The sequence below is a fragment of the Homarus americanus genome, unplaced genomic scaffold, assembly GCF_018991925.1.
Source record: "Homarus americanus isolate GMGI-L3 unplaced genomic scaffold, GMGI_Hamer_2.0 scaffold25827, whole genome shotgun sequence".
Lineage (NCBI taxonomy): Eukaryota > Metazoa > Arthropoda > Malacostraca > Decapoda > Nephropidae > Homarus > Homarus americanus.
In genome coordinates, this window is record NW_024738300.1 from 8,208,225 (window position 1) to 8,231,446 (window position 23,222).

The 23,222-nt window shown below is 36.9% G+C and overlaps 1 protein-coding gene across 6 annotated transcripts in view; it reads right to left on the reverse strand.

Annotated features, from left to right (window-relative positions):
- LOC121873815 (zinc finger and BTB domain-containing protein 17-like) overlaps positions 1-23,222 on the reverse strand; it is a 97,750-nt gene that overhangs the window by 32,803 nt on the left and 41,725 nt on the right. Inside the window, exon 6 of one of the 6 annotated variants that reach the window (XM_042377538.1) lies at positions 9,562-10,779. The exons of 4 other annotated variants lie outside the window; for them this stretch is intronic. In XM_042377538.1, coding sequence (XP_042233472.1) covers positions 10,510-10,779 — 270 coding nt within the window. In that variant the 3' untranslated portion in view covers positions 9,562-10,509. Of the gene's footprint in view, positions 1-9,561; positions 10,780-17,144; positions 19,403-23,222 lie in introns of those variants that run through there. One more of the 6 variants, XM_042377532.1, reaches the window with a different exon arrangement.

Consider the following 23,222-nt stretch of genomic DNA (forward strand, 5'->3'; position numbering starts at 1 on the left):
CCATACATTGACTGATACACAGTTTAACCAGAGCCCACATAGTCTGTATGACCAAGTTCACTCACTTTAATAAAGGACTATTCATAACAAAGTTACTAATGAAGGTACATGTATCTTCTACCAAGCCAAAGCATAAAGGAAAATGCTGATTACAAAATTTGTCTGAAAACTCGTGAAATGTTCGTACTTTCTCTGAGTTATCGAACTTAAAACTTTTCTATTGATTCACACACACAAACAGAAAGCATGCATGACTATGTCATCGTGTTGGGACAACAGGACGACAACAATGTTACCCGTATATAGGAACATTTATTTAAATCTAGCCCAGACATTAAATTTACTCCCCACTGTTTGTGAAACACACTTCACAGCACTGGAATAGAAGACATATTTCACTGCATGTACACACATGTTTGAATTAAGTCTTATTCTTTCACATAATTACTTAATATCAAACATCTTAAACAATGTGCACTCTGGTAACATTTTTATGAATAAAACTGCATTATGGAGTTGTTCTCTAAATGATACACAATGAATATACAATATTCATATTAAAAAACATGAATAAATCAAAGTCATAACCACAAGACCTGTACAGTAGTTTAAAATGTTTTCTGATTAATCTAATTACTGTACAGTAATCTGAAATTTAATTGCAATTAAATGCCAGGTAGCGACGTGTCCTCCTAATATTACGTATTTAAGTAATTATTAGATGTTTTAATTGCCTGTATGTTGGCCTGGCGAGTTATTGCTCGGCATTTACATACCTAGGTATAAAGCTAGACGTTGCATTCTGGACTACGTATATCACAGAAACTGTGTTTTAGAAAAAAAAGGCTTTTCCTTTTCTTTCAAACATTTTCCTGTTATAGAGCAGAATTTTTGAAATCAAGAGCAATCACACACTTTCCTTTCATTCCCTGTTATTTGTTCACTCTTACAGCTGTAATACAAGTGTGTTTCTTGTTTACCCAGTCACTTCACACATCCTAGCAACGCCCATCCACAACGTACCTGGGAACCATCCCCCCCAAACTCCTTTACTCCAAGCTCATTTACCATTCATTGTTGTTCTCTTCCCATTTCTAGTCCACCCACCAGTCTATCCTCCCCATCTCCTTCTAAGTCTTCCCCTCTCCTTTTCACCAGTCACCATCTTTCAATTCTTATTCTTTCAACATTTCCATAACACCTATGTCCTAAGTCAACCCTGGTCACCCTCTCTGATACTTTTCCACTTCTCTGAGTACAGTGTATTGTATTAATAATAGACACTTCAGCAGCTGAGTACTGTAGTTAATAGCATCAGCTTGCCATTCTAATATATATGTTAATTTTTAATACTGGGTCCAAGTGCCTTCCCATAAGTCCTAGTCATATAGAGATAAAATCCTAATCCATGTGACCCTACACAACAGATGCCTACAAGGGAATCTCCTCCATATGTGAGGGAAGGTGTTACAATGGACGTTAAGTTGCCGGAAGATAATACCACAATATCAAACGAGTGTAACCCTCAAGTGAAAGGCCTCCAGGCTACCTCATTCAATAAAGCTCATTGAAACAGAACATATAACCCTCATTTTACAGAGTAACATTACCAGCAACTATCCTCAAATAAAAATCTTAAATGGAGAAAGTGAAATATGGGAAATTTAAAAAGTCAGTTATACACCTGGAGATTCGGCATAAGAATATGTAGACCTGTCCAACTGTACAGTTCCTTTCCATAACGCATACCATAACCTTGGTGGACATTTCATGGCTTTTGCTGAGAAATTTAAGGACAAGGGACTTTGAAACCATTAGTCTCTTTGATAGAATGTTTAATCTATCTTGTGATTTTTACCAATCCTTTACTGTCTTTGAAGAGACTAATTGATATTATAGGTAGACAAAAATAAAAATAATAATCACCAGTACATTGACATAACATTCACTTTAACAGCTTAGATGATGAGTCAAATAAGCATTTTAATTGTTAGTTTTATGGAATCATAAATCACTGACAAAGAGGACAAGCACCGACTAAATTAGAGCAAGTGGTTTGGGCACATCAACAAACTCAGATTCACTTTACAATTATAAAATTCTACAGGTATTTACATGATTTTAACTCAATTAAATCAGAAAACTATTTCAACACTTCTACTTGTAGATTTTAGGAATTTAATTAAGAAGTTCATAATCAATAGTTGGAGATAATTAGACAATAGACTAAGAACTGTGAAAGGAAACAGTTCTTTTCAGGACAGTTATACAGAGCACAAACATAGAAACGTTTCCTCATAAACCATCACAAGAACATGTATGAGAGCCTATGTTAAAAACAAGACTTTAAACAAGACAGCTACACTTGTTCTTTACAAACAGGTAACACAAAGCTATCCTAAGCTAAAAATTCTAAGACAGTCTTGGATAAGTTAAGATAGGCTTGCTTGCATACAACATTTGCCATCTGTTCTTAGGATTGGAGGTCCAATCCCAGGCACCCCCAGTCCACCCAGCTGTAACTGGGTACCTAACTTTACAAAGTTGGGAATTGAAGGTGGTCAGGTGCAGTGTGGTTTACACTGCCACTTTGCATCTATAATGTGTTTTCTCCCAGCTGAGAAGAGTTGCCCCTCCCCCTCCTCATGAGTTACAGCTAATTGGCCGTTGCAAATCTGTCTGATTTCGTCCTGAAGTAATGATGTATTTCTAAATGAGTTTATTCATAATCGTTGGGATGGCCATTTCTGACGAGAAAGATGTTTAGCTACATCATATAAAGATACATATATTCAGTATTTTAAACATTTCCCGCCTCTGCTGACGGCTGTGTAATATTTCAATGTGATTCTGATATTTTAAAATGTTAGTTTTTGCAAAATGTAGAATGACTGATACCTTAATTTGTCTTAGTATGCCTTATTAAGGGTAAAAATAAGTACAGTACATTGTATTAAATGCGTCCTCCAAAAGCGTGAATTTGCTACCAGAATTTAACAGTTAATTCATGTACAGTAGAATGTCAATTTAAAGCGATTCAATTTAAGATTATTAATTTAAAGTGACACCCACAATTAAGGACAATGTTTTAATTTAAAGCGAATCTTTCCTAGTTTGAGCGAGTCAATCTAGCGCATCATATTTAAAATTTTGCGCCTAATGTTTCTCTGGGCACGCTACACTGTCCCAAGGGCAAAGCTGTACTGTACATGTACTCAAAATAATGTACTAAATGATTACTAAAATTTTTGTCTAGTGCAAAGTATAGCATGTTTATATTCAAATTGATCTCTATCTTTTAAGAATTCCAGCAATGTTAATTATATTCTCCCTGGTCACTTCTGTGACATTTTATAAGAGAAAAACATAAAGTCACTCTTAAAGACAGATAAATAAATAAGCACTAGACCTTGGCATCAATTGTCAAACATATCACCTCACCTCCCTCCCTCCCCCCATCGTCCCAGCCAGTAAACAGACCATTTCATGTCCCATATGTTTAGCTGTGTTGATTTATGAATGTTTGTTTTAACATACTACTACAAAAAACAATGTTTTGTTTATTCTAGGAGATGGGCTGAGGTGCATCTGGGTAGACTGTCAGTCTTTTTAGTATTTTGTGTTTCTCTCAAGTACCAAACTAAATTATTCCATTGAAACAACACTTCGATTTAGTGTGAATTCGGTTTAAAGCGACCTCTCTTGGAACGTATCTTGTGTTATATCGATTCTACTGTACAAGATTTCTGATAAACTTCCTACGTGCTCATGTTTAAAGCAATGAATATATGTATCTTTATATAATTTAACTAAATAACTTTCTTGTTAGAAACAGTCATCCCATGATTCTGTATAAACTCATTTAGAAATACATCATTACTTCAGGATGAAATCAGACAGATTTTCAAAAGTCAATCAGCTGTAACTGTTGAGGAGGGGGTGGGGTATCTCTTCTCAGCTGGGAAAAAATGCACTAGTATATTATAGTGTGCTCTACAGGTATCCACAATCTTCTTAATGGGCAATCATACCTATGGAACCCACTTTAACTTTTCATCTATCAACAGCTTGCACTATTTACTGTATACAGGGAGGGCACTACTACTCCACCATAACAGTTTTATTATATGGGTTCATCAATCTTCCTTAAATCTATCCAAATCAAGTCATTCCCAGTACTGTACAGTATAAGTAACACCTCTTCAGGGATTTTTTTCTTTTCTTTAACAATGCCAAACTCTATTTATTGTTTTCTTAACGAAGTTTTTTTTTAATTAATTTGCATTTCTTGATATAATTTTCTGTATGAGGACCAAGAATAGACTTAATTCATTTCTATTTATGACAATCAAAACATACTTCCCTAAAATACAGCCACCCCTCTATTTTTGAGAGGGATGCATTAAAAAAATGGATACCAAATTTCATAAATTAGGATGTTTTTTCCCATTAATTTAAAGAGAAAAATTTGAGATGCATTCTCAGCATTCTTCCCAACACTTCTCCATTAAAAAAATACAGTTCTGGACTGTAACAATAAAGAAAAGGCATCAAGTATACACAGTAACATAGTTAAAAAGAAAAAGGTATTAATACATTTACGGTAATAAAATGTGCTGGAGGGTAAATTATTCGTATGTGTACCTTACATACAGTATTCTTCGGTGCGGCTGTATGCTGCCAGGCTTATGAGAGCTCCCACAACACCAGCCACTCAATGACTTGCCGACACCGAGTACAGTTGTACTGAAAGCCAGCACCAAGCTGCCAAGTGCATGAGACCGTGGAAAAATTTACTTTTTTCTTTAGATGTTAAAACCCTAAGTGGCTAGAAAGACATTCATATGGCGTATAAAAACCAACAAGGTGTTAAGTCTAGGCTAAAAATTAGAGTAGGTTTGGTATTCTTAGGAAATCCCCCATCCTCTTGAAATTTCCAAATTAGAGGAAGTTTACTTTAATTTTGATAGTTTTCCTTTAGTAAGTTTAAGTTTTGAGGTAGTGAGTGGGGTCGGGATGAGGTAGAAAAATATTTAAAGTATACTGTAAGCCTCCTCATCCCTGGGCTGGGGAGAGGAGTGTGCTAATATTGGCTGGTGTACAAACACAACCTCTCAGTCTCCAGGGACATTACTGCTCTTGGTGAACCCTCAACTAGTGACCCTATGTGGGTGGAGGCAACAACTGGTAAAGGTATGGCAGGAATACACAGGAGCAGAAAACCAGGTGCATTAAAGGTAGATGGAATAAAGACAGTAGTAAAGAAGAGAGAATTATTTCAGAGTTATACAGATGGTAGACCAGATGTGTTGCACATGGGGAGATAAATGTATGGGGGTGGAGGGAAGGAATGGTTGGGTGATGTGAGTCTAGAAAATTTGAGAACGGACGAGTTGACGGTTCTGAGTAAACACAAGAAATACACTCTGCCACGTTCGTAGAGTGATACGATATATATAATTTGTAATACAAGTTTAGAGTCCTGCTATAATAGAAGAGAAAAGTTTATTTCTCGAGAAACGGCCGCCATTTGCAATGACGTCACCACCTACCCTGCAGAAGACGCTCTCTATCAAACTCATCGCTGCAGTCGAAGGTAGTACTGTACAAAGGATGGCCTCTTCAGACCCCAAATGCCACGTTCAGGTAAGTTTTAAGGGAGTTTTTTATGGTCTAAGTCATAGACATTTTGTAAGTGAAGAAATGTGCCGTGAAGAGCTGCTCCAAACATGGGTTGGATGGATATATGAGCGAGTATAGTCTCGGCTTACGCGGATTTCTTATACGCGGTTGGTCATTTACGCGGTACATTCCAGCATTTACGTGGGAAGCGGCGCGGACAAGCTGCGCGCTAGGTCGCTCTTATGTCACCGCTGACGTCAGATGACGTATCGGACTGTGATTGGGCCATGCACCCTTACCACCCACGCATTCCCTCCGCCGCTAGCTGTGATTGGTCTATTTAACCTTGCTTGCCCAGTCAACAAAACATTGCCGAGTTCTTCACCCGCCACCCACCACAGCCAGCCCAAATCAGTGATAGTGAGGATATGGACTTTGAGGGGTTTGACAAAGAGGCCCTGCTAGCCTCTGTGGTGGATAGTGATACAGGTAATACAAGTGATACAGGTGAGGGCCAATAATCTGCCCTCTGCCTCGGAACCAACCCCCCCCCATCCCTGTGTGCCCAGACATCTCTTCTACTAACGTAAGTGTTAAAAAACCTAATATTATTGATATTTCTCTTAAATATTAATTGTGTGTGCATACCATCATAAAATTAAGATGTAATTTTTACTACAACGTGTCGGAAAAAGTGTAGTCTGGGGGTCGGCCCAGTCTCTATTTCAATTAATCCCATATGTTCTGTTATTTCGTTTACGCGTTCCTTGTTTTACGTGGACCTCCACGGGTTTAATTGATCGCGTAAACCGAGACTATACTGTATATAAGTACTAGATGGAGTTACTAGTAATGTAGAAGTAATGACATTGTCTGGACTTTGTTTTGAGAATGCCTGATGCAAGGTAAACATGACAACATAGTGCTGTTATTGTTTTGATGATTCACTAATGAACCACTGGGATATATCATCATTTATATTAATTAATGGGTAAAATTTTACTTTAACTTCCCTAAGTATTTGGATGCTTAGATTTGAGATAGGCTATACTGTATTGGGTAAATTCTAAGTTTTGGTCATCCCTGTACTAAGATGTGCAGACTGGTTTTTTTTTCTGGTGGTTTGCGATGTGTTATGAACGACTTAGACCTTCATATCTATCAGAAATCACTAGTTTTGAGTTACTACCCCGCCCCTTTACTGATGTATGTTAAGCTAACCTTATAACTCATCATACCCTAACCTAACCTAACCCATGACCTGTATTTTCTTAAGCGATCGAAAAATGTTTTGCGACAGAAATCCTGTAGAGATAATTTGTCTTATTTTTTAAAGTACTTAATCCTATAGTTAGAATCTTAAGGTTCCCCAGATGACCAAAACCAAAATAATACCAATATTGTTTGGAATGTTTATACTGAACTATGAAACTTGTAGTCGGGGCATCTAATATCCATTGAATTAGTTAATGTGCTTAGTAATATTTATACAGGTATATTCAATAGGTATAGCATTACTGTGTTGCACAGTAAAGCACAACTAATTATCTAATAATATTTATTTACAGAGCCGATCAGCCGAGAAGGTTGGACAACTACTTCCAGGGTTCACCAAGGCAGATGAAAGAAATTTACCAAAAGTAGAAGTCTTTATGATAGTAGAGTATTATCAAGAACTCGACCATCCAGCTATGAAGCAAGTCAAATTACATCTGTCATCTGATCATCTCAAGCCCATCCCCTGGCCATGGTCGTCCCTAGTCCTTCCACAACATTAAATATAAACATCAGTGATGAAAACTTATATTTTCCAGACATGAAATAGAGAACAGTGGTGAAAACTTCCATGTTGGAGTTATCGGTCTTTTGCATCTTTTTGGCACCCAGCAAGTAAATACACATGATGATACTCGAGCAGTAATTTATTTTAACCTAAAAATAAGGTTATGCACGTGTATATAAACATTGTATATGGCCACAAGTCCTGTATTCCTGCTGGTACCAACACATACACCACAGCTGGCTGCCTCCAGGGTCCTGCTCGGCGGCTCGCGGCATCCTGTGATGCCACAACCAATCACAGAGCTTTTAATAGTCACGTGACTTTTTAGCAACTTTAACCCTTATTTTTTACACCTTTGGGCCTAATTTATTTTAAAATATCATTACCATAGTGAATTTAAGCATTTTCTTTACCCATTGACCTGCCATCTTACAAAAAAATTCTGACCGTCATCTCGTCCATTATAAAATAACAATGAAAGGTGTGGCAATCTTCATATTACTGATAATGAAAAAATAAAAAAAATTATAGGATATGGAAACCCTGTTCATAGCTAAGAGGGTGACTGGGTATTGAAAGTATTGGTGAGGATTTGTGTAGAGGTAGGACGAGATGGTTTAGGCATGTGTAGAGAATGGAAACCAACTGGGACAAGGGATGCATGAGTTTCAAAGTGGAGGAGAGAAGGCCAAGAATAACATAGGGAGAGGTTGTAACGGATCATGCAGTATAGAGCTGCCATCAGGTTAACACAGATAACACATGTAAGTGGGAAAAATGGCCAGATAATAATGGTGGTGATGAAAGAGCCAAATGCCATCGTTAATGAAACAAGGAAGATAACCTATTACAGTATTGATTACTGAGGTGTGATTCTTTAAGGAATTTTTACCTTATACCTTGTGTAAACTCCCATAAACCACACAATTTTGCTACTTGGGTCTGTTCGGACACCAAGGTTGTTGAATTAAAGAGGTTTAACTGCCCTTGTATGAAGGGAAAGCTAGTAAAGAAGACTGCAAAAACTGTAGAGGAATCAATCAACTGAATGTACACCTGGGAAATTATAAGATAAATTTGCAATGTTAGAGTGAGAAAATAATATGAATGTAAGACAGGTAAGAAAGAGCCACAATTCAGTGAAGGATGGAGGTTATTATTTTCAGTAAAAATGCTTACAAAAAAACACATTAAAAACACAGAAAATTGTATGAATCATTTGCAGTTCTGGAGAAGACATATGATAGTGTGGATCAAGAGACAATGGGAGGAGATGAGGAATTATGGAGTAGCAGGATGCTGATTGATGCACAAGAGGCATTTTTCAATATTAAGGATAAGAAACTTCTGCTACTACAGCCTCTGATCCTTGATGAAAACCCAAAGGATCTCCAAAACAACCAAACTGAAAATGTGCAACAGTTTTGTAGGGCCTATAGTGACATATGGCTGCCACACTTAACCACTAACAAAAAGTCAAGAGCAAATCTCCTCATATTTGGGCACCGAGAGCTACGGAGAATATGTGGCCCAATCTCTGGTGTAGAGAAGAACTCTTGGAGAAGATGACACAAAGCCAAACTCAGAGTTGATAAACCAACTTTTAGTAACAAAAGCTCAAAGACTGAGATGAGTCCCCGAGATATGTTGCAAAAACAGAAGAATACTGACTATCAAGATGAGTGATGGACAGTAGAGCCCATGGATGTACGGTAAGTCTTTGGGAAGGCAAAAGACAGTGATGGAGTGATATAGGGCTGGAGGAGCCACAAAGATGGATGGATATAGCAATAAATAAAGGTGAATGGAAGGGCTTAATTCTCATGGCCCAAGTAAGAGAAAGTAAGGATGGTTGGATGGTTGAGAGTAAACTAAGTACTAAGTGAGAGCTGTAAGGTGAAAGTGGAACTGACACAGGGATGAGTGATGTTCACACATGTTTACTGAACATGTTTATGGATGGAGTGATGAGGGACATGAAGGCAAGGGTAACTGGCAAAGAGTGAAACTGGAGCTGGAAGTTGGAGTGTGACAACATGTCTCTATGCAAATGATCCCTGTGCTTTTTACAGGGTGAACATGAACTGTTATAGGTGGCAATAACTTAAACAGAGAGAGAGAGAGAGATGGGGGTAAAATAGTGGATTTTGGTCATCCATACAAAATCAAATACTGTATCAAGGAAAATATACTGCGGGACACATTAAAGAATGTGATAATTGACAGAGTTAATAATTCAAGTGCAGTATTTGGGAGCAACATTAAGTAAGAAGAATGTTGTAAAATTCAAGCCACTGAGATAAGTTGTCTGAGGTTACCGGAATGGCAAGGGTAAGAAACAGTTTGGAATGGTGGAAAAGGCAGATGGTGTGAATTATGGAGTGGTGGAATAGGTAGAGGCTCACTGGAATGGTATAGGCATGGGAGAAGGGTGCAGATGATAGCAATGAGGGTGCATGAAGGACATCTACCATATGGGAAGGAGGAGGGAAACACATTAAGGAAAGAACAAGGAAATAAAGGACATAGTGAAGGAAAACAAGGTGATAGGGTAACCTGGAGTCTTTTGTGTTTGGGCCATATCTTGAGGGGAGCTCCCTGGAGGAGTGAGGCATCATAGATAAAAAAATAAAATAAATAAATAAAAATAAACACAAAATCAAAAACATCTTCAATGGGTCCACATTTTTTGCCCAAACAATGATGCTTTTTTCACAAACAATAATTTCCAATGAGTCACAACAAGACTGGAAATGTCGATTATTTCATTGCACTTACATACAAATACAATCATCTACTTTAGTCCTTAAAATTAGTATAACCTAATGTATACAATCACTTACTTAAAATCCCTGATACTACACATGTCTACTTAATCCTTTCTATAGTTTCTTCCAAATTATACTTGCTGATGTAGTCAATAAATAATTCATGTTGCTACTAAAAAAACTGCTGCCAATGCACAAATAATACTTGAAGTATCCAGGTCAGTCAATACTTCTGATCATTTGTCCACAATTGTCATGGTTTCTCATCAATCTGTGACAAGCATGTCTACAGTCCTTATGGCAAGAGAAGAACCTTAAGTTCCTGCAAACCAATTCTTAAGACACCATCAACTCAGGAGGCTCTATCTCAAACTTATCATGAACAGACAAAAGGCAGCACATACAGATCTGGATGTGGTGTTTCCCACAAACACCTTGCCCACACTTCTGGCACTGCGTCTTGGTCCTCCCCATGTTTTCATACCGCTTCTCGGAGTCCTTCAGTTTCACTTCAGTAACACAGACGAAACACCTTCTCTTAGTTTCAGACTTTGTCGGGAACCGTGCCACCGAGCCTGCCAACGGTACTTTACCACAGCTGTGTGCCTGTAAGAGCCAGCAGCTGAGTGCATGTTTCAGAGACAACTTCATATTAGCTTAAGGTATCACAAGAATAGTTATAAAAGTTACAGATGAAGAACCTGTACAGTACAGTAGGGTAGTCCAAAAATTGGGGTAAAATATTTTTCTGAAAATGTTCATGTCTTATAAATCCTTACAGTGATAAAACATTGCATATTAAGGTTCACTTCACTTGGACAATGTTTCGGCTTCTTGCCATCATTTTGAAGTTAATCCTCTATGGAGAAAGGAGATGCAATACTGCATTACCCATTTTGTTATCTGTAAAATGGATGAGCACTTTCTCTAATGATAAAAAGGGTGTCAGAGAGTTGAGGGTATCTCCAGCATCACAATTTTTATCTGCTGTATGACTCTTGGGGCACAGATGTGGGTAATTCTCATCTTCGTAATGTGAGAGCAGAGCACCATGACATATACAAAAAGATCAAGCAGAATTTGGTAGGTTATAAAAGCTTCTTGCAACAATCTTTGGATCTTACTTGCCATCATAAAAGGAAGCACAAATTAACTTTTATCACCATAACAATGTGGACATACAGTCGATTCATCAGTTTTGATGTGTAACTGACTGATATTTCTGAGACAAAATGCCAGGACCTGCTAACAAAAAGTACAAAAGGGGCTTGAAGTCTTTTTGACAAGTACCCAAAGCTTGGGGAATATATATATATATATATATATATATATATATATATATATATATATATATATATATATATGAGCATATATATATATATATATATATATATATATATATATATATATATATATATATATATATAGTTATATATTTATATATATATATACAGAGAGAGAGAGAGGGAGAGAGAGAGAGAGAGAGAGAGAGAGAGAGAGAGAGAGAGAGAGAGAGAGAGAGAGAGAGAGAGAGAGAGAGAGGAGAGAGGAGAGAGAGAGAGAGAGAGAGAGAGAGAGAGAGAGAGAGAGAGAGAGAGAGAGAGAGAGAGAGAGGAGAGAGAGAGAGAGAGAGAGAGAGGAGAGAGAGAGAGAGAGAGAGAGAGAGAGAGAGAGAGAGAGAGAGAGAGAGAGAGAGAGAGAGAGAGAGAGAGAGAGGAGAGAGAGAGAGAGGAGAGAGAGAGAGAGAGAGAGAGAGAGAGAGAGAGAGAGAGAGAGAGAGAGAGAGAGAGAGAGAGAGAGAGAGAGAGAGAGAGAGAGAGAGAGAGAGAGAGAGAGAGAGAGAGAGAGAGAGAGAGAGAGAGAGAGAGAGAGAGAGAGAGAGAGAGAGAGAGAGAGAGAGAGAGAGAGAGAGAGAGAGAGAGAGAGAGAGAGAGAGAGAGAGAGAGAGAGAGAGAGAGAGAGAGAGAGAGAGAGAGAGAGAGAGAGAGAGAGAGAGAGAGAGAGAGAGAGAGGAGAGAGAGAGAGGAGAGAGAGAGGAGAGAGAGAGAGAGAGAGAGAGAGAGAGAGAGAGAGAGAGAGAGAGAGAGAGAGAGAGAGAGAGAGAGAGAGAGAGAGAGAGAGAGAGAGAGAGAGAGAGAGAGAGAGAGAGAGAGAGAGAGAGAGAGAGAGAGAGAGAGAGAGAGAGAGAGAGAGAGAGAGGAGAGAGAGAGAGAGAGAGAGAGGAGAGAGAGAGGGAGAGAGAGAGAGAGAGAGAGAGAGAGAGAGAGAGAGAGAGAGAGAGAGAGAGGAGAGAGAGAGAGAGAGAGAGAGAGAGAGAGAGAGAGAGAGAGAGAGAGAGAGAGAGAATTGTTAAACCCAGAGTTGTAAAGTAACTACAATAAATTTACTTGAGTGCTGTACTCAAGTAACATTTTTGGATATTTACTTAAAAAGGACTCAAAATTTTCAGTACCTTTACTTAAGTATGGTTTTCTAATACTATTACTCCAATACAATTGAAAAAACAATAATCGTTACTCATTACATCCCCCAACAATATAGTTTTAAATATCCAATCACAGGACAAACTAATTACTGTACAAATGTTTCTTCACGTCTGCAACCAATCACACACGTTCTTTCGTATCGTTTCATCTATGTACCATTGTACCCAAGAGATGAACATGGAGTTTAAATACCCAAGCAGCCTTTTCCTTGTTCAGTGCTACAGAGGCATACCCAGGGGATGGAATGGAGCTATTGAGGTCTTTCCAGACATTATGTGACTTATTTCTCAACCTTAACACCCCATTACCTGCATCTGCTGCTTGTGGTGTTTGTTTAGTTAGGCTGGGATGGAAACTAGTTCCTGACATTGCAAAATGGTGACTTGTGGTGGAACAGCATGTGGAGAACCTCCTTCAAATCTCAAAATTAGGAAAAGAATGAGAAAAGTTATGTTGAATGCCCCTTTTTAACAATTTAAAGATTGGGTTCTGCATTATGGCATTGTGACCATGTTTGGACACTACAGTATAGCCTTGAATATCAGTATTCAGTCTGGAACAGTCTACCAAACACTGTACTGTAATGTACTGTATATATTTTCAAGTTTAATATAAATGAGGGCTTAGTTTTCATCACTTACTACAATTGATGCATACATCAATGACATCAATCTTCTATAGAGTTGTCATTTATGTGTGGCACTGTACTTAACAGAAGAACTTGCAGCAATCAGGCCTTTTTCAGCCTCAATGTTGCCATATATGCAAAATTGATGGTAAAAACTAAAAAAAAAAAACATACACAGATAGGAGGAAACAAGTCAGTCAACTTAATGACAAAAAGCTGACTCCAAGGCTGAATGAGAAGGACAGTCTATCTCCCCACCTATAGTACAGTATACAGTATGTATTCATAGAGGACAGGGCTTTACATGATCGCCAACTCTTTGGCTAGAATGACTGTACAACCCAGTAATCAGTACAAAAGCGCCTGAGACACTGACTTTCCCATTGACTACAAAAAAAGATGGGTGACACAAAGGTAGTAGGCAGCTATCAAACAAGGAGGTACTGTACTACCACCTGGGAAGATATTGGTAGCATAATGTGTTGTCTAATGGTAGACCCTGCTGTCATATGGCATCACAAAAATTGTGACCAAGTCCCCAGGTTGCTGATCTGACTTTCTGCCTCATTTACACACAATTGCAGGGTCTCAATTGTTTCTCTTACTTTGACAACACAACATACATATATCATTTCTCACTACTGTACTGATTTTTTTTTCTTTCTTTATACAGTACTGTAGTTATATATTGTTAATATTTTATTTTTAGTTTTGTATTTTTATTATAAATTCTATTTACTATGAATTAATATTAATATTATTATTATTATATTCCCCCCCTCCAGGCCCAGATGTGGGTCAGTGACCTGTGCCCGGGTGGGCTAATCCCTGTGTATTATTATTAAAAAAAAAAAAAAAAAAAAAAGAAGCTTCAACCAGATGACAAAAAAGGATGAATAACAAAACTGTGCAGTATCATCTTCAAGAGGTTGAAGAATAACCATTAGAGACTAAGGATGCCACAATGGCATTTTTGTGAACCTGAGAATTAAAATCAGGCTAAAATAAGTAATTGGCAGTGAATTTCCCTTTTCAGGTTTAACCCTACAGTGACAGGCAACTGGACACCAATACAGTGCCCAGTCCATAGGGTGAAAAACCTAAGATTGTCCACTTCAGCTGAAGTTTAGTGGCATGATTTTTTTTTAAACCAAAAGGATCCAAATTAATGGTTTAAACAAACATTCTAAAAGAGAGATAGAGAAATAAAGAGAACCAATCTACTGTGCAGTACTGTAGTAAGTTTAAAAAAACTGTGTATGTTGTCATAATAAAACCAATTTTCACTCAACAAACTTACTCATTGCAATGCCTGGATGTTAAAAAAGTAGTTCCCTTTGTAATAGTGGTTACCGGTACTGGGGGGGGGGCAGCTGCAATAATCAGTCAAAGTCAAGGAATTACAGCTGTGAGAATCAAGCCTCGTGGGAGTAGTAAAACAAAATATGGTGTGTGGGCCTAGTAAACCCTGTCATACTCTTTCTGCACATTCAAAACTCAACTTTTTTCCATCTGTTTTTGCCCTACATAGTACACTGTAATTTCACTGCACGAGTTGACAAACTAATGTACTGTGGTAATGCAATCTCTTCCCTGAAATGAGCTACAAATACCTGATGACTATTTAACATGTGACATACAGTACAGTATGCTCTGGGTACTTGAAAACAAACATGGCAAAGAACTGATCATAAACAGTTAGCACGGAGCACAAGAGCTTTTGAGTGTAGTGAAGAATAGTGTATGTTGAGGCTGGGGTGCAGTGAGAAACATCCAGGCTGGGGGAAAGCATGAAAACCTTTTTGACAGTCTCAGCAAAACTGTTCCCTCCTAGTCCTAGCAATCATACCTAGAAATTGCATTTCTCGCATGCAAGCACGCACTCACGCACGTTCGCACGCACACACACACACAAATTTATGCACATAAATACAGTATATGTATTTGCACCTGCCATCCACACCTACACTCAAGAATGTATTGTACTGTATAATATGTATATGCATCCCCCCTCTACACACACACCAAATTCCGTACAATTGGTCAGTGGTCTGGGTTGTGCTAGACACCATGACCAACTCTCCCTCCCTCTGTGAGAGCAGGTGTAACTGTAATCTATTTCAAAGCCAGTGTTTATCACTTCATCTCATAGATGAGAGGTGATCCATCTGGTGACCCAACAGTGTTCTTCCCTCTGTGAGGAGAACCAGTGAAAATTTTCTAGAGTGAGATAAATACAGGTACAGTATACCCAAATCCACTATATGTTTGCCAAAAAAAAAAATTGTTTCAACAAAAGTCACATTTCCATACTGCACCTTTTTTTATATACATGTATATAAGAAAGCAAAAATTCACTTTAAAGTATAGCAGTCACATTTCAACACCTTTCTCCTTCAAGGAATGCAAACTTTCAGTTGCCATGCAGTACTGTACTGTACCTGTACAATGTTCATTATTTTCATTGTACTTGTACTATATTTCTACTTTACCATTTTTTACAGGTCGTATAATGGTGAACCTTGTGTGAAAAACTCCCCAGTTGACAATTTTTTTTCTCCAAATAATACATCAGTTCTACCAGCTGATAGATGTCCATTTCACTTAATGAATGGATTTCCAGGAATGAAGTCCCTTTGTATATCAGGATACTACAGCATAGTACTGTACAGTACAGTACAGTACGGTACAGTACGGTACGGTACAGTACAGTACAGTACAGTACAGTACAGTACAGTACAGTACAGTACAGTACAGTACAGTACAGTACCTGTAATACTGCAAGTGGTCTGAATCACTCCTGCAATATCTAGGTACCTAAATGAGTAGACTCATATAAATACAGCATTTACAGTACAATACTTCAATATAACAATTTAATGTATACTGTAACCTTCATTAATTAACAATTTATAATCATAATTATAGTATAAAAAAATCTTATAACATATATACAGTACAGTACTGTAGAGTATTTCGTTTTAGGGTCACCTGGGGACTGCATCTTCTAACTATCAACATTGTTTCCCACAATCTAGGCACATTGTTTCCATAACATACTAGGAAAATTCCCAAACCTCATTTTTTCCCATCTCAAGCCTGCCAGAAAACAACACAACACTGTACTTGTATTATGCATAAACATTAAACTTCTGGATAAACCTTTGTTAAGAATCTACCAAAGAACAGTAGAACTGTACTGTACTGTACTATTCAACCTTCTCTTAATTTCTCTAAATATACTTCATTGTGATCTTTTACCATACAGTGTATTTCTCATTTACAAAATGTTTCTTCAAATTTCTTACTGCCATTTCACCAGATTTACACCTTTACATTAGCTAATTTTGAGTCCTTAATAAGTGGCACATTAAACCAAAAAAATTTCACCACGTGCAACGAGCAAATCACACCTTATTATGATCATCCATCCCACAGCCTTACCAGTTCTCTTGACACAAGTAGCCTTCACTTTGTTTTGTGTGAGACAGTGTTCTCTATGATTGTATGGATTTTTACAGGTAGTACCTGGTTTACAAAGTTTCGGTTTACATATATTTTAAGCTATGGAGTGGGAGCGGAAGTCCCATGTGCTTTGATTTACGAAGGAAAACCCTGAAGTTACGAAAAAATCTTAATAATGAAAATATGCTAAAATTATTTTTTTGTTTACTACAAGAATGCTTACATATTTCACTAATTTATTTAATCATTCTCTAATATGCTTTGATTTACAAATAATTGACTGTATTTTCAAAGGGTTTTTAAAAACAGAACCCTTTTGTTAACTGGGTAATGCCTGTACATCTTAAAAAAAGGTGAAACTTAAACTATTTAAATAAGGAAAAATAAAAAGTATGGTGACTCTCCACCCTCTGTAGAAACACGGTTTATTTCCTCATTCAAAAAATCATGTAAACAGTTAACATAAACAGACCCTTCCTACTTTATAATTTCTTTTCATTAATATTAAAACCCCAAGACTGTTCAAAGTATACCTTCCCCTAATTCTGGTGGGGCCTACATTCTCAGAAAATACTAAGTAGAGCTAAGTACAATACTGTACTAGAGTATTTCTGGGGGAAAATGGGGTTTATGTTCCAGACTCCATCTAGAACCAGTACTGGTACAGCCCCAAGTTTCACAATCTAAGACAACGACTTTATAGAACAAGCTTCATATATCATTAGAGCCACCAGCTTTTATCAAAATGTTGCAATACATCATAAGTCACACTTAAATATTCAAACATATTTACATTTCAGTCATACATTTAAGTAAAAAAAAGTCAAGTCAAGTTAAGGCAGGGTGACTAAAGGCTTGATGGGACTGTGAGTTGTCCAGAATATAAGTGTGAGACCAGTAAATGTAACCCTCTCAATATGGTGCTGAAAATGGCTCCTTTTCAAAGAAAACTTGCTGTATCAAGTATATATCAATACACAAAAAATAAAGTAAGTAAATTTCCTGAATTTTCTTTTTAACTGAAATAAACTTTGTTGCCATAATTTATTTATTATTTTTATTAAGCTTGTTCATACTGTAATCTCATGTACAATACAGTAAATTTATATGCAGAATACTGTAGTGGAGTTGTGTAGTTAGCACTTTAGTGGCTTGCCTCACCATTGTGTTCTTCAACACCAAAGATGAACAAATATGACACAATTTTTTTCAGTTTTAGTTGATCAACATACTTTTAAATCCGTTGAACAGAATCCTTTAAATAATGATACAAAAAAAAATAGTTACAGTTTATGAAAACTTGAGATAAAGTCAGTGCTCAAATTGGGACACTGGCAGGGCAAAACCTGTCATGAGACAGTACACTGTACATTAGTGAATGTTAACTAGAAAAATTTTAAATTGGCAAGCATTTTTTTTATTTGCTTCACAAATCAAGTTGACACTGGTCAGAGAAGTGAATCTAGGAGTTGATGGTATGCATAATGCTTGTCTAATGTAATTAAAATCCAAAACTGTATAACAGTAGTACAGTATTATCAAAAACCAAGCCTGTTTTGTTTGTTGCAGGAAAGTACAGTACAGTATCTATATTTCAGTTATTATATACAAATGAACCTTTTCATTTATCTTATTTTACAGTTTGATATTATATTTTCTGCATTTCTAAATCACATTAGAGCACTGAAATGATATTTCCACAACTTTTATGGTTTCTTGTGTAAATAAACACTAAGGCAGCTGGTGCTCAGTGATGAATTATGAATAGTTGAGTGAAATATAAAAAGTTAACTACATGTACTAACAGAGGTACTGTACCAGCAAATTTTACAATTCAAATTTGTATTTCTCTAACTATTACGACTCCACTACATATTTATGCCGAACTCAATCCCCAATCGTACCATCTCACTAAACTCAACTACTGTACAGCATAATTGATATTGTATACAGTAATCAGTTTTGAGACTCCCACAAACAACACGTTCCCAAATGTATACATAAACGTGTGTGTTTACTCGCAGTCCAGCTCTTAAAACTGGGCTAAATGTCAACTACAGTATCTTTGTTACTAAATATATATAAACCTAGATTAAGCAAGACTTCAAATTAATCCATACATGTAACATATGTGAGAAAGAGAGAGAGAAATGTATTGTTCAACTCCAAATACTGATTCTCTCTCTTTAAACACTTGCATTAACACTATTCCTACCAAACAATATTCTGTTATGTTCAAACATATCCATGCTGAATAAAATCGTCTGGCATTAGCCAAATAAAATATGAAAAGTGGCATCCCACAGTGAAGGAGTTAAAAACAATGCTTATGATCATTATACTTGTCAGGATTATGATAAGCAGCAATATGATTTCTCAAACTACATTTCTGAATAGCTCGGTAAGGACATTCTGAACATACATAAGGCTTCTCCCCTGTATGTCTGCGCATGTGTGTTTTCATACTTTCTTTCTGTGAAAATCTGGAGTTACAGTAAGGGCAAGGGTAAGGCTTTTCTCCAGTGTGAATACGCATATGCTTTTTCATGTTGTATCTCTTCAGTGTAGAGTATTTACAGTATGGACACTGATGACTCTTGTCGCTGGCTCCTCTGCCTTCTGGGTTCTGAAGAACCCTCTTTATCTCCACCTGTGGGAGTTGGCTGCCTTAGTCAATAGTCACCATAACAAACAAGCTAAATCAAGTTACTTATGGTAAATTTCTTAAGACCCCACTAAAGAGCTTTCAATTCACATAGGATAATTATCCAAATTATTAATAATCAGTAGTATATTAAAACATCATCTGATATTTTACTGTACTGTACTTTATTTTTATATCTGCTTCTGATAGCTGCTTTAATACAATTATTTATAAATTTAAATTATTTGATTTGTGATACTATTTTCTAAAATAAAACATATAGTATAAAAGAAACTGAGTATCAGCTCCATTTGTATTTGAGGGAAGAATTAGTGACTTTTACAAGATTCTCAACAATTGGTTCTCAAAAATGCTCCATAAACAGCAGCTCATGCAATTGAACTAAGGTGGTACAGTAGAACCTTAACCCCATTCCAGTAAGAGCAGTGTATTGATTATCCGTGTCCCCAAACTTTGGAAATCTACAAATTCTGGGCGTTTTAACCAGACAAAACATAATCTAATTAGTGTTAATAATCTGTTGCATTACCCCCCCTTTCCTGATTACAACTGCAACTCTGTGCTTCCTTAACACTTTGGTTGGTCAAGAACGAATATTTTGTCACCCCAAAAAATTCTCGCCAGCATTCCAATAATGAAAATATCATTATTGACTTCAAAACACACCGATATCTTCCCATTCTCACCGCACAACTGTGATGGACATGAGGTGTCAGGATAACTGCCCTTGTAGGCCTGCAAGCATCAGTGTGTCCTAAGAGTTTACAATACACAGAGGCTACCCACTTCTTCAATAGAATCACTCATATTTTCATATGCTGTTAGATTCAATTTTGTTTGTATAATAATACGATAGAAAAATTACATGTGAAAAAATAAACATTTACAAAATGAAATACGATAGAAAATAGTCGGAAAAAAAATATTTATGCCGCGATTGTCGTCAGCTGAGCACGCCCTGCCGACCTTGGGTGGTGGCGGCATGGGTTAAAATGATCGATAGATGATATACAAGTATTATCCCCAGTATCATTTATATTAAAGAAGAATGAGTTACAATAACAATAAACAAAAAAGCAGAAATACTGCAGCAACTGAATGCAGGCAAGAATGCAAACAAACGTGTACAGTAAATGAATTTTGAAGTGAAACCACTATTATCTATGATTTGTAGGTCAACAGACCAGAGATATCTAAGTTTTACAGTGAAATTGAAGGTAAATTTTAAAAATTAACTGAAAAAAAAGAAAACAAAGAAAAAGTAAAAATTTCCAGTTAGTATTTGTTATTTTAGCCAATTATAAAACTTTTCTACATCTGGTTGCTTGTCAGTGGCAGTCACTGCCACCTCACCAGCTTTATTTTTCATCACTGTACATATTGTATCATTATTCACAAACTTACTCCTGTCCACATACTATAGTACTGTAAAAGATGTGTCAATGAATGCACCTCAAAACCATCACTCGCAGCCAACCTCACACAAACACATGCCTATACCCTGTATAGTTCTTGATGCTACTAATAATTTCTTGATGGCAAAATATACTACTGATAACTTTTCATAAATACTCCTTTTATATTATAACATTCATAATAATGATACCTGGTCTTTTTTTCTCAAAAGCACCAGTTCTTCTAAAAAATTCACTAGTGCTTGAAATACTACAAAGTCAACGACCTGAGAATAAAAAAGAAATACACTATTACAAAAAAAAAAATCAGTTCATATATCCTTAAGTTGTAACACTTCCTTAACCCAGTACAGTACAGTAATTCTCCATCACCTTACCCTCTTCAGGACCATAAGCTTTCCAAAAAAGAAAGGTCTTAAGTTAGCTGCTTCATGGATACAGGCAACCAATTGTACAATCTGGGTGCTGTATAGGAAAAGGATCAGGCAGCAAAAGAACAACCATACTGTTCTATGATCCTCAGGGCGTGAGGTACTTTTTTTAACAAGGAATAGCCCACCTGGGTACCTGTACACACAATCATTTCAGAACTTGTGGTCAGAGGATTTAGCAGGCTGGACAAATACTTAGGTTCACCAAACATAAGTGCCTTAAAACTCATTAGGCATCATAAGGCAAAGTCTGAAGCCAGTACAAATCAATCAAGAATGGGGCTGTGGGAATCCTCGGTGGGAGAGCAAAAATACCCTTGGCAACCCTGTTCAACACTATCTGAATTTTCTTCAGAAGATAATTAGGTAGGCAGACAAATAGAGAGTTATAATATTCAACCTGAGACAATATAAGCGAATATAATAGTGTCACAAGTCACTGTTTATTGAAAATGGTTTAACAGCAAATAGATTTCAAATATGAAAGTTGTAACTCTTAACCATTTAATCTATACAGTATACTCTTTAAAATTCAGTTTTGAGTCAAAATACAATCAGTACGAGCAAGTACTTTTATGGTTCATTGAAATCATCTATGATTATCATTGTTCCTCAGATGGTGATAATATCAATTTTGTCATCATTAGTTGAAGTTTTCTCCTAGCCATCCACATCTTAATATCAGACATCAAGGATTTCATTGTCTCAACATTTATTATTTTCACCTAAAGCTGTACCACCAAACAGCCAACTGAAATCTAAGACTATGATGAACAACAAAAACCCCAGTCTAAGCAGTCCTGTGGGGCTCTAAACTGTAAAGGGACCAGGTCTGAAATGGTTCCACTAAGCATCACACATTGAGATCACTCTGACACATAAGACTCAAGCAGTGAGAGCGCATCATCACAGACACCAAACAACCAAAGATCCTGAAGTAATAGATGATCCATTGTGTCAAGAGCTGCAGAAAAATCCAGCAAGACCAGAAGGGAGGACTTTCCTGTGCAAGTGTTTATTACCAAATTGTTGTGAATTTTATGTAAGGCAGTTTCAGTTAAATGGTGCTTCCTGTAAGCTGACTGGACTAGATGAATCACTGCATTCTCTCTAACACAGAAAGTAACTATTCCAGCATAGCACACACAGTATTGATAAGAATGAGATACAGTATACAGCATGCAATTTCCTTTATTTTTCCCTCACACACACACACTCCTACATACAGAAAGTGCAAAAATAAATAAATAAATAAATAAATAGTTATCACGAGTCTCTCTCTCTCTCCAATAGCTTCTTTGTCTTTTTTTCTTTTTTTTTCTTTTTTTCCATGAAATTCTGTAAATCATTTTGATTGATTTTGTGATTATATAAGTCATCAGGTATTCTTACCTCATGTGACTGCATAGGATGTAGATTTGACGATATATCTCTGACTTATCTCATAGCTCTGTATCTCTTATTCATTTCATCCACTGCTGGCTCTAAAACATTTCTCTCATTCACTGCAGTTTTCACATATGATCTGTGTTGTCCAGTATTGTACATTACTGTACTGTACCAGTGTATAATCAGCCAAGAATACTGATACAGCAGTGTTTAAGAGGTGTTAAGACATAAAATGTAATTACAGTTACTGTACATTCATTAAGCGTGAAAGTATCATAAATACACTTGCCAACAAAGGTCCTGTCACCTCACCTGCCTCTTCATGAACCTCGAGATTCTAACTGCCGAGTGTACAATACTGTACAGTCGTGGACAAGAGTTCACTCCCCATGGTGAAATGGAGTCACAGGAATGAGTCTCCGAACTGACTTACCCCGACTGTTTCATCTCATTTGGGGTCAATGCTGTTTCATTTTGGTCGGGAGCAAACTTTTGACCCCCACTGTACATAACAGAATGGACAGTGCATGCCTACTGTAGGCTAGTGTGTAGAGAATGTATGTACAGTAC